Source organism: Camarhynchus parvulus, chromosome 1A (assembly GCF_901933205.1).
Source record: "Camarhynchus parvulus chromosome 1A, STF_HiC, whole genome shotgun sequence".
NCBI lineage: Eukaryota > Metazoa > Chordata > Aves > Passeriformes > Thraupidae > Camarhynchus > Camarhynchus parvulus.
The window spans coordinates 62,951,089-62,963,222 of NC_044586.1; the positions used below are offsets into that span (position 1 = coordinate 62,951,089).

Consider the following 12,134-nt stretch of genomic DNA (forward strand, 5'->3'; position numbering starts at 1 on the left):
ATTTTACTCAAATATATTTTTGCCCAAGTTTCAGATTCCTTTGAGTTCGACCTCAGAGGGAATTTCAGGAAATTATTACTGTGGATATTATGAAGATCACATGCTTATAATGTGGCTGATTTTATGGAAATAAAATCACCCAGCCTCCAGTTTCCAAGGCACCACTTTGTGCCTTTTCTCCAGAGCTGCTACTTGCACTGACACAGGATGCATTTAGATGCTGTGCAAGTACATAACCCATGCTCAGCTCTGCTGGACATCCATCCATGCATCCACCCATCCGTCCATCCATCCATCCATCCATCCATCCATCCATCCACCCATCCCTCATCCATCCACCCACCTATCCATCCATTCCTCATCCATCCATCTATCCCTCATCCATCCATCCATCCATCCATCCATCCATCCATCCATCCATCCATCCATCCATCCATCCATCCATCACTCCATCCCTCCCCCTTCCTCACATGAGCTCAGGAATAAAGGAGGTTGGGTATTTCTAACAAGCCTCCCAACTGACAGAGCTGATCCCTGATTCCCAAAAGTTGAGATTTTTGCTGTACCTTCAGAATTCAGGTTTTGCTGATTCCCAGCCCTGGAAAAAGTGACTTTTACACAGCCCAAGGGAGAACACTGAATCTGCCAAAGACCTCTCTTGAAAGGACAAGCTTCCACAGAGGGACAAGTGCCACTGGCACTGTAGGTGCCGCTTTACATCTCTGTAAAGAGTTTGAACCTGCGACTGCCTACAAACTCATGGGCCCAGACCTACAATTCACACAACAGCTGTTACCAAGTTTAAATTTAATAGCACTAAGTTTTACTCCAACCCTGATGGCCATGATTTAGGCATCAGAATGGGTTCAATTTGCAGGTGCAAAACAATTCCTCTTGCATTAGAGGTCAACCCAGATCATCCAGACCTTCAAAGCATTAAAATCAAAAGTATTTTCCAAAGTTCAAAACTCACCCAAGGCTCATTCCGAGTACCATTCACTATTTTGATTTCAAGAAAGACTCACAGTTGTGCCAGTAAACAACAACACACAACCTTTGCAGGAGGTTGCAGGCCTCTCTGAAAATAATTTCTTAGGAATATGCACAGGAATGAGAAGGAAATGAGAGGTACCTATAAATCATATGGCATGCCTGAGTGTTGCCCAGGTGAAAGCAAAAAATTCATGTTATTTGCAGTATGTATATCTCTTCCTGAGTTGAATTTCATTCCCAGTATGGAATCCAAGAATCTGCTTTCTTTTTTTGGCAAGGTACTCAATCACATGGTAAGGCAATCCAATTTTCTGGTTTGCTTCCTGTCTTCTTTCCTCCTAAAAGGCCAAGCATTTCTCACCAAGATCACCACTATAATGTGTGCCAGAATATGTTTAAAATGTAGTCCTGTAAAAATAGAAATTAGGTTTGTTCCTTTGAAGGCAGCATTAATTCTTCATATATTCTGGGATCTTGAAGATTTCAGCTGAACAGATTCAAAATTATCTTCCTTTTCCTGCAATGGAAAGACAGGTTCCCATCAACTGGATTTCTTCAAAATCTCCCCAGCAGTCAGCGCAATCACTTCTTCTCTCAATATCCTTTGCCAAAAACTTCACTTTATTGTTACTACGGTCATTAAGTGCACAGTTTGACCCTTTAATATTTAATAACATTACTAGTTCTGTAAAAATTTGCAAAACCAATAAAATTATGCAATAGCTATTGTTCATGGTACTTATTTTAGAGGGTACAGGGAAAGTCTGCATTTCTTATTCACAGAATAGGACAGGTAGTCTGAGCTGGGGAATTGCAAGGTAATCATCTCTATGGTTATTATCACTTCTCAATGTGTTTCCTGCAATATATAAAATGCTTGAAGCACAGCATGTGAGTGTGAACACCACTGCCTTGCTCCTGGATTTCAATCTCAACTCCTCTGGGAGACTCACAAGACAAAACATCAGTTTCCATCTTAAAAATGAGGGCTGGAGAGTTGAGTTTTCTCTCTGTTTTCACTTGCTGGGTGACAGCCTTGGCCACTTGGCCAGCAGGCATCAGGATGAGCGAGAAATGGGGACTTACACACCCAAATAGTCTGCAAAATGTCCTGAACTGCCTTCATAATCTGATTTTTAAAGCCCTCTCACACAGATCAGGACAGCCTGGTGCAGATATGAGAAAGAAGGGGAAAAATTGTCCTATGCTAGTCTAGTGAAAAATGTGTGGTATTGTCATGCTGGAGACAACAGACATAAGTAAAACAGCTCCCAGTCTGAAACAGGTTTGTAATTATTTGGCTTATATCTTCTCATTAAAACTAAGTCATCCCTTTCTATATTACAGGCATAGCTCTCAATCCCTTGGGTACTCAAACCCACTGATATCTTTGTGACATGCTGGCAGAAATGCCATACCCTGAGGCTTGAACATAGAGTTAGGACACTGCAGATCTTCCTTCTCTCTCATTTTACATTTTTGCTTTTTCTCCCCTGTTTTTCTCCATATATTTTTTTCTGTATTTTACATGCATAAGTAGCAGGACATTAATTTCTTCATCTTTTACATAAATTAAAAGCAATGCCTATAACCTTTATTTTTGATAAATTTATATTAAATTTGAGTTATCTGCAGGGGTACAGGACACAGAGGTGAGAAAGCTAATGAGGTACTGGAAGTTGGATTTGCCAGCTATTGTTATCCAGCAGTAAAAAAAGGAACAAGCTTAGAAATACCTGACAAGCTTGTTGAAAATTGAGAGAACACTCAGGAGGCCTGCTACAGTGGATATAGGAACATTAAAAAACTCCAAATAGGCATTCAAGCTGTCTGAATACTGAAGTACTAAAGCTTAATTCTATTTTAGCAACATCACCAGAAAATTTTATGTGATTTGATTTTATTTACATCTTCAATATTCTCAATATTGAATTAAGAATTAATATTGAATTTCTGCCCCTTTCCACAAGGAAAAGTATTGTTTTTGCAGGACAAATAGTCAGGCTGGGGTCAAGGGAAAGTTCTGCACATTATCTGTGCAATGGTAACTTCTCCTAGGAGGAATATCTGAGGAGCAGGTAGTGTGGCAAGAAGACACCAGTCAAACAAAAAAAAAAAAAAATAAAAGAATGAAGAGAAGAGAATAATAAGGGGAAAAAAAGGCAGCGCACAAGTTTTAATTATATTGCACTCAATCACAGAAAGAAAAAAAAAGGGATACAAGGAAAAAAATCTCAAAATTCAATATTCTGAGATATTATTTGGACAATAAACTGGAGTACAATGTTTTAAAATTAATTTTTATTATGATCTTTTAAGAGACTTTCCAAGAAATTGACTTCAACAAAACTGTTTGAAAGGGAAAATATCATTTGCCTTTATCCTGATCATAACAGATGCCCCCACTGGAATCCCTTAAGGACAACACTACCCTTTCCATAGCACAGATTTCAAGGCATTTGGAACAAAGACCAAAGAGTTTTTGGGATCTACCATGATGGCCCTCTGTGGCTCCTCTCAGAAATGTTCAAAGGACACCAAAGAGTTTGGTGCTGTCAATTCAGACATGCAACAATCCACATCACATCTACTGCAGAAAGAAATGCTTTTTTGGTGCTGCTTCCCACTGAAATGGAGGAGGCTGCTGTGTTGGGCAACAGGATGAAGATGATTTATCTTCAACTGAATCCTACTCAAAATTATGGCTCTCCAGCCAGCCATGAAGCCAGCCCAGGTGAGCTGCAAGCAGCTGGCTGGTGGCTGTGCTGCCAGTGTTAATTTTTTGTATCTCTAATAGCTGTGTTTGCCTCAGCAATGGATGTGCCTGGGAGGATTCCAGGCAAAAAGGTTCTCTCTGCCATTAACTGTTTTTTTCTGGTGTCACCCAGGCAATAAAAAATGCTACTGAAATCTCTCTGGGGAGGAAGGAGCATTTGCCCAAAAACCCTACAACATTTCTTAATTTTATCCAGACTGTGGATTTCAGCAGATCACTATGGACTGGATGAGGTGTGTGTGGGAGGCTGCGCTGCTGTGAAATCAGCATCAAAGACTCATCACATCCAGTAACAAAAAAAGGCAATAATTATTTTTGTATTAATATTGGTAATTACTACTCACCTTTGTTGCCAAGGATTTGAGCTTCCCCAGCAGTGACTGCTTATTTGAATACACAATTTCTTCTTCATTATCTTCTCCTTCCATTATAGCACAGCTGTCAGCAGCTGGCAGTTCACACTCTTTTGAGTTCGTTGTCATCACTAATTTGGAATATTTATACTCCAGCCTGAAGATATAAAGCCACACAGAAATAGATTTTTTTCTCAAATGTCCCATACTCAGGGGTTTTGTAATTTAGATTATCTGCAGTCCTCCCACATACTTACTTCTGAGGTAGTGGAAATTAGATACTTTTCAATCATTAAAAATATGTAACCAAAATAGTATTAACAATAATACACTGAGCTCTTGCTTTCCAATTAGTCCTCTATCCTTATAAAAGAACCATGTTTTCCCACAACACCAAGGGGAGGTCAAGAGGGCTTCCTGCATTAAGAAGTGCTGGTTGGGGCAACAACCAAAACAGAACTGAGCAATATGGTTATGAACCTAATTTTTTACCAAGATGAAAGGGACTAATTAGACTAAAGATACACTTTTGGTCTTCTGAGCTTGAGAAAGCCATGTTGTTTCAGAAACTAAAGTCAACTTCAAACTCTCAAGGGTTAAAAAGACAGTTTCTTTTTGGAAATTATGTCATTGCTGTGGATGTTCTGTACTTTCCTCACCGAAAATTTTTATAGCCACTGTTGACAGAAGAAACATCAACTTGGTGCGTGAATGGATTGATCCCACAAGGTTCTGCTCATCAAGAGTGTCATAAAGTCAGATGCAGGAAAAGTCACTCCATCAAGCTTTTAGCTAACTTTTATATAGAACACAATTTGCAGTACTTACTTCTGGTTCTTCTTCCAAAAGTAGCAAGTCAAGGCTATCAGCAGAACAGCTGTGAAAGCACCAACACCAGCTCCAACTTTAAGCCAAAAATCCACTGTTTCACAAGTGCTGGTCCTTTTTTCTGGCAAGGGAACTCCTTTAATGCAATGCTTTGGCTCATTCCATACATATAAGGTTTCCTTTCAAACAGAAAACACCAAAAAGTGAGCTGCTTGTAGGAAAAGAGAGAACTGTTTAGACTTAGAGAAAACAAGCTGTTCTGAGGTAGAAAGGTCAGATGACTTTTCAGCAAAAGCAAATCAAAACACTTCCTTCAGGTTTTCAGACTCCAGATTTTCAGTTATATTGTCTAATCAGTTCTCTCCTTGCTTGTGCCTGTAGGTTCAGGCATGGCAAAAGGATTTCCTCCCCTGTATAGGTCTCCATGTGACACAATGTGGGCTGGACAGTTTTGGGAATAAGTTGTGCCTGCACAGGAGCTGTTGGTCAATGGGATGGTTTGAACCCGTGGAAGGACCTCCTAATATTTGACTAGAGAATGCAGCAGCAAAAACATTGCAAGCGAACAGGATGAATTTATGAACTGACATTTGGAAACCTTTCCTAGCCTGCCCCTGATGTTTATGGCTACGAAACAACTGAAGTCTTTAGGGCAATCCATCCTTCAGAAATAACTGTCCTGCAAGTCTGAATGCATTGAGAGCTCACATCCTTACTCACACAGCACAAACCTGCTCTCTTGCAGGAACCACACTGCCATTGACACAAACATCCCTGACTCTCAACACAGCTCCTTCCTCAGCTTGCATCCCAGCCAGCTCAGGGCCTGGGCTGAGATCTTCCAACCCACTCACACATCAATCTGCACACCAAATCTCAACAAGAGTCCAAGTTATACCCAAATGAGCCCATCTGACTTCGAGACATGGGTGCTGTACCTGAAATCCTTTTTTGCAGGCTCCCTCAATCTCATGGTAGTCTTGCTCTGTGCAGAGAGGACAAGCTTCTGCACTTTCCCAGAGGAAGTAGAAAGTGCATCCATCACAGGTGCCTGCAGGGCAGGAGCTACGAGGAGAGCAGAGCTCAGTTATCAGTTATGAAAGAAACACTCTGGGGTTCGCATCCTCATCCACCTTCTGCTGCTGAAGATTGGGAATGGGAAGTATGAGAAATGGGTAAACATCCATCAAGTTAGCAGATGGAAGAATCTGGGGGGAGAATTTTTCCTGGTTTGTAAAGTGTTTTCTCAAGTGAAAACAGGTGTTGAGCTTTCAAAGATCCAAAAGGAGTGGGGAGGGAAAGGGAAAGGAGGGGAAAGGAGAGGAGTTACTACACCAGCATACACCTCCATCACTGTTCTCCTGCACAGGGTGGCTGTTCCACCTGACTGCTGCTATCTGGTTCCTGCCATTGTTCTAATGACGTCTGGGTGATTTAGTCTATATGGAACGGACTTGTCCTGTCATGGTTAATTACTAGAAGGATGTTCACCGGTTAATGAAGAGATAACAGCTTCTCTTACTCCATGAACTAATGGCCTATTTTGTATTCAGCCTGCAGAAGGAAGTTGTACTGGCAGTGGCAGGACAGTCATGCAGATTTTTTTACTGACAATCACATCAGGTCTAGCAGCAGCAATGGCCAAAGGACATGCAAGAAGTTTGGTCATATAAATATGAAATATATTCATGCATAAAAAAATTATTTAAAGTTGTATTATTCTATATTATCTGGAAACCTGGTATCCTGTGCTGAAGCACTGAAAAATCCCCAGCCCTAAAAGCCCCTTCTGGCTTATCCAGATTTGAATACCTGACAACAGGTACATTCCTCTGTGAATTATGGAGCATTTTTCCAACCTACATGGCAAGAGCACTGACAGACCTTTCTTCTCAACTGCTTTCATCTAATACTGTAGATTCATGTGATACTAAACACCAAGCCTGGAAGATCAAGGAGTTACATTATTTGACATATTTCTGATACCTCCCTGTGTGAAAGCAGCTGACTGCTGAGCTAATCAAAGGGGGATAGGAAAGGAGAAGCCAACATGAACTAAGGCACACATGTCAGCTGTGTGCCATTTCTGCCCCTGCTCATGCTTTCAAAAGCAAGGGAGGCTGTTCCTCCCTCACTACTGGTGCTTTATCACAGTTCCCATCGTGTTTATCCTGTGGCACTGGAAGAACAACTGAAGAATTTTCATGCAGAAGCTGATAGTGGCTTACTGCCCAGCAGAATTTGTAGTAGGACAGGTCCCTCAGAAACTGGGCTCAGCATCTGCAAAGGTGTTCAAATACCCATCATTCACCCATCACCTGTGAAGTAAACTCTACTCTGCCTTCTTTCAGGCAAGCACACTTTGTGTGCCACGAGAGGGATGGGGATTAAAGGATCCCACACTTCTCACACTGCTCACTTTTGGGAAGGAGGATGAGCAAGAACTATCAGCAGATTTGTACTAACATCCAGACAGACTAAAATGGGCCTTGGTAACCAAAAAGAGTTATCAAAGTTGAAGGAAGCTTCTGAAAAATCACAGTGTCTTGCTAAAGACTAACAGAATTGAGTATTTTACTGTTTTTTTTTTCTCTGCAGTTTTTCAATCATGCTTATGCCTTAAGTTATGTTTATGCAGGCATAAACAGGATTTTGGAAGAAAGAAGCTTTTTAAAGTCCCTCAAATCAGACTGAAGGGAAAAAACATCAGGCAAATGAAACACAACTGGAATGAGGCAGCCAGGATACAGCAATGAAACACATAAATAAATATATCCCAAACATAAAATAGACAGAGCTCACACAAGCATTGCAATAGCAGATTTCAAAATTCCTAGAGCAGATTGCCCTTGTCCAAAAAAATAATTTTAACTAGCTACTGCTGTAGCTCAAGGAAGAAAAACTACCTCCCAAAGCCTCAACTAGGCAGTTTAATCAGGAGGCTGAAGATTAAAATAAGGAACTGAAATAAAGGAGAAGTGAAAACAAGCAAACATCACTGCATTTTCTCTTGCATTTAAGCTCAGAACAACCTGCCACACAGCCTAAACAGAGATCAGTTGGTCTGCTGTAAGGTGATGGACACTTAGGAAAAGCAAGGGACTGATGAGGGACAGAGCTCTCCTCATTGCTATTATAATATAAAATTACTAATGAGTTTTGTAAGGATTACCTGAGGAGCAAAGGCTTTTTGGTACTAATAGAACACAAAGACTGAAATACCTGGGCACAGAAAGCTCTCCTTGGTCTGGTTTGTGGGGGTTGCATCTCATTGTCACAACAGTTGCACGGCCATTTTCACAGGAGGTTGTCACTGTTGAAGACCTAATGTCGAACAAGAGGAGAAAAGCAACATATTTCCACTACATTAAATGGATATTACTGTTTCACAGGTCTGTAGACACTCATGCAGCTGCAATATTAACAAAATACCCTTTACCAAAATGCTTTTGACTGCCAGGTGAAAAACAAACAAACAAACAAAAAAAGAGCAACAGAATCAGGGTAGGCCTCACCAATTCATTTAAATCTCAAAATGCTCTGAGATGCTACTCAGGGAACTGCTCTGGTTTTCTAAATCTGCTGCATCAAGGAGTGAACTTTGCCACAAAACAGAGTAGAATGATTGAAAAGCAGAAACACAGGTGCTGTGGTTGGTGTGTTACTCTGCTGGAGAGGCTCTGAAATGGCACAGGGCAAAGGTTGTGGAAACCCAGGGCACCAGGAATATTTCTCTCTCTGCTCTGGCGGTGCCCTGACCCCCAGGGCAGCACTGACTTTGACCCTCATTCATGGAGAAAGTTTCCTAGACTTCAAGATAGACTGGAATCCACAAAAGTGTGCAATAGATTATAGAGAGTAGTGTAGGTGTGTCACTTGGTGAGAAATGTAGGTTTGGGGATTTTTAGTATGTTGTGGATGGAAGCAAGATAGAGGGCACAGGGTGTCATCCTGGGTTTCTTCTTCATGCTTCTTCTTCCTTCTTCTTCATGGGTTTGGGTGGCATTTTGTAATTGGGCAGAAAAGTCCCCATTGCAGCTCTTTGGGATCAGTTATTGGGTTAAAAGGGAAAATAATCTAGGTGTCAGTTCTTAATTGGATAGTTTAGACTTAAAAGACCTTGTAACAAGAGATTGTTGGCCATTTTGTGCCTTCTAATGAAAAGCTGCCAAACTCACAGCAGTGAGGCTGTTTTACTGATAAGAAATAATAAATACCTGAGTCTGAACATGAACTACTGTCTCAAGTGCCTTCAATCCAGACACAGAGAAACTGACAACTGGTACCCCCAGTTAAAGGGGATTTAAAAGATCTTATTCCAGCATGATAGACATTTTAAGCCAAGTTCATAAATACGCTTAAAGTAGGGTCTCTGGTGTGGGGCTCAGTTTGCACAATCAGACACATAATTTAAGTATTCAAATAGGCATAAAGTGCTGATATCCAAAATCCTATATTCAATTAAGTCCCAGCTTAGAAACACAGCTGACATGAAGACCAGCATGTAGACATCTGAACTGAGCTGATCTTTCAGCTACTTACTACCCAAACTGAGGCATTCTTTTTATGAAGAGTGAAGAATGGGAAAAGCACACTAGTAACTGTGCATGTTGAAACAATTACTTTTAATCTGTAGCATCAAAGTAAACACAAATTAAAGTGACAGAAAATATGCAACCAGAAGTGGACATTTTAAAGTTCATATATGAGAAAATATGGTAAGTAACAGGACATTGAAAGTGGCATCTGGATGAATCAAAGCTCTGGGATCACCTCCTATGGATCAACGCTAATTTAGATCTGAGTAAAGAGTGTTTGCTGATTTCATGAGATGATCTTCAACATGTCATCAATATCAGGCAGATACTGCTTAAAGTGGCAAAGATTAAAGGTGGGTCATAGATCCCTCTCACAGTTTTACTTTCCTCTAAACAAATGAAGACATCTGACATAGCAATAAGCAGCACTTTTTACCTACTTGTAAAAGAAATGCACATCTGGTATTTTGCTTGGAGAGGAAGGAAACATATCTGCCTTGATGCTGATATTTTCCAGCACTGTTTCAACAGTAGCTCCTAAAATGTAAGAAATTAAAAAAAAAAAAAAAGAAGCAATCTATTAATGGATTTTTGAGGGGTCTATGTGTAATATTTCCTCAGTCTGAAAGCTGTGGATCTCACTTAATAGCATTTAATGGAATTACTGTACATTACACACACCTTTTTCTAACTAAACTTTGCAGATATATATGTGGCTCATACAGTCTGATTTCCTCATGCAGACATAGGAAAAAAAATACCCAAACACCTGTGTAAATACTTATTAGTCTTTTATATTAATTTAAAGAATCACTGGATATTAAAGAAACATTAAATTATTTAGGCTAGCAAAGGACTGCTGAAGATCCCTGATGCAACCCCTCAGAGCATTTGCCTGGAGTGTACAACCCTCACACACCAAAGCCAGGTAATGACCTGAGCAATTTGCAGTACTTTGAGAGATGGAATAACCAGACTCAGGAGGATTATGGAATCATAGGCAAGCTTTGATGGCACCTTTTGGAACAAATGACAGGCTGGTGTATGAACTACATGGATTCTGGGCAAAAACTGAAAAGGAGGAAAAACAAAGTTCTTAGAGATCCTTCCAACCCCATGAACCAAAGACAGAAAATATTGGTGCTCCACTGCAACACTGCAGAAAAAGGAGTTGTACAAAGGAGGCTGCATCCTTCCCAGGAGTTCGAAATTGAAAGAACAAGAAGTGGTAGTGGTCAGAAACTGGTGAAAAGACTGAAAAAAGAAGTTTTCCACTTGCTCTTGCAACAGTGGATAGACTCACAGAATGGTTTGGGTTGGAAGCAACCTTAAAGATCATCTTGTTCCAAACTCTGCCCTGGGCAGGGACACCTTTCACAGACCAGGTTGCTCAAAACCCTCTCCAACCTCTTCTTGAATGCTTCCAGGGATGGAGCAGCCTCAGCTTCTCTGAGCAACCTGTGCCATTGTCTCACCACCCTCACAGGGAAGAATTTATTCCCTAATATATAATTTAAACCTACTCTCTTTAAGTTGGAAGCCACTTCCCCTTGTTCTGTCACTGCATGCTCTTGTAAAAAATCCCTCTCCAGCTCTCTTGCAGCCCCTTTAGGTACTCTAAGATGCTCTAAAATCTCCTTGAAGCCTTCTCTTCTCCAGGCTGAACAATCCCAGTTCCCTCAGCCTGTCACCCAGGAGGGGTGGTCAGCCCCCTGACCATGTTTTGGCCTCCTCTGGACTCACTTCAGCAGGTCCACATCCTTGCTATGCTAGGAAAGGCAAACCTCAACCATTTTAAAATTTAGCCACTGAGATAAAAAAGGTGCCAGAAGAGCTTGGCATCATTTCTTTGTATTAGAAAAAAAGTCAGGCTTATCTCCTTGTTTTTCAAGACAATAACTGCCCTCATTCCTCTTGTGGCAGGAGACAATATTGGCATTTACTGGCATGAATGTTTGTGAACTAGAAACCCATACCTAGGAGTGACCTTTAACAGAGCTTTTGATGGCAGTGAATTGTCAAAAGACTCATGGAGAGGGGAAATGGTGACCTGAATTACAATGTGTCTCTCACAATGAGACACAATAATGGTGATGGAAAATGGGTTTCGGTTCATGGACACATGCACAAGGAAAAAAAGCCAACAAGAATTCATGGAGAACCTCTTTTCTTGAACAAATCTGATCTCATTCCTTGAGTGCTGATGAACTTGGTTGCTGAAGTCATGTAAATGTATCAAGTATTTCACTAATTACCACATGAGGTTCTAATTAAAAAGTTAGCAGTGTACTATCAATTAAGAACACACTCTGCATTAAAAACTATTTAGCTAAGTCATTATAAAATTATCTGTCCATGGGAAATTGTCATCAAACGTGGGATGTCTCCAGGCTTCTCTAGGCATCAATATTGAAGTGTGGAAATGCAAGATTAACATCAGGGATCTGCAAGTAACTGTATAATCCATGCTGGTAAAGTGTGTAGATGAGACAAAGATTAAGAGGATTAAAAATAAAATTCAGAGCAACTTGGTTGCTTGGTTCACTCAGTAAGATGGTCCCAAAAAACTCAGTATAAAATATATATATATATATATAATACAAGTGCAGCAAGAATTGAAGGCCAGTCTTAAGAAAGAGAGATTTC

General features: G+C 40.5%; 1 protein-coding gene across 2 annotated transcripts in view; it reads right to left on the reverse strand.

Annotated features, from left to right (window-relative positions):
* Positions 1 to 463: 463 nt before the first annotated feature.
* The window catches only part of KIAA1324L (KIAA1324 like), a 98,305-nt gene continuing 86,634 nt past the window's right edge, over positions 464 to 12,134 (reverse strand). For both annotated transcript variants that reach the window (XM_030959868.1, XM_030959869.1), the window contains exons 17-22: positions 9,929 to 10,025; positions 8,173 to 8,274; positions 5,889 to 6,015; positions 4,951 to 5,129; positions 4,114 to 4,279; positions 464 to 1,510 (exon numbers count right to left, since the gene is read on the reverse strand). In XM_030959868.1, the coding sequence (XP_030815728.1) occupies positions 1,451 to 1,510; positions 4,114 to 4,279; positions 4,951 to 5,129; positions 5,889 to 6,015; positions 8,173 to 8,274; positions 9,929 to 10,025 (731 nt within the window). In that variant the 3' untranslated portion in view covers positions 464 to 1,450. The remainder of the gene's footprint in view (positions 1,511 to 4,113; positions 4,280 to 4,950; positions 5,130 to 5,888; positions 6,016 to 8,172; positions 8,275 to 9,928; positions 10,026 to 12,134) is intronic.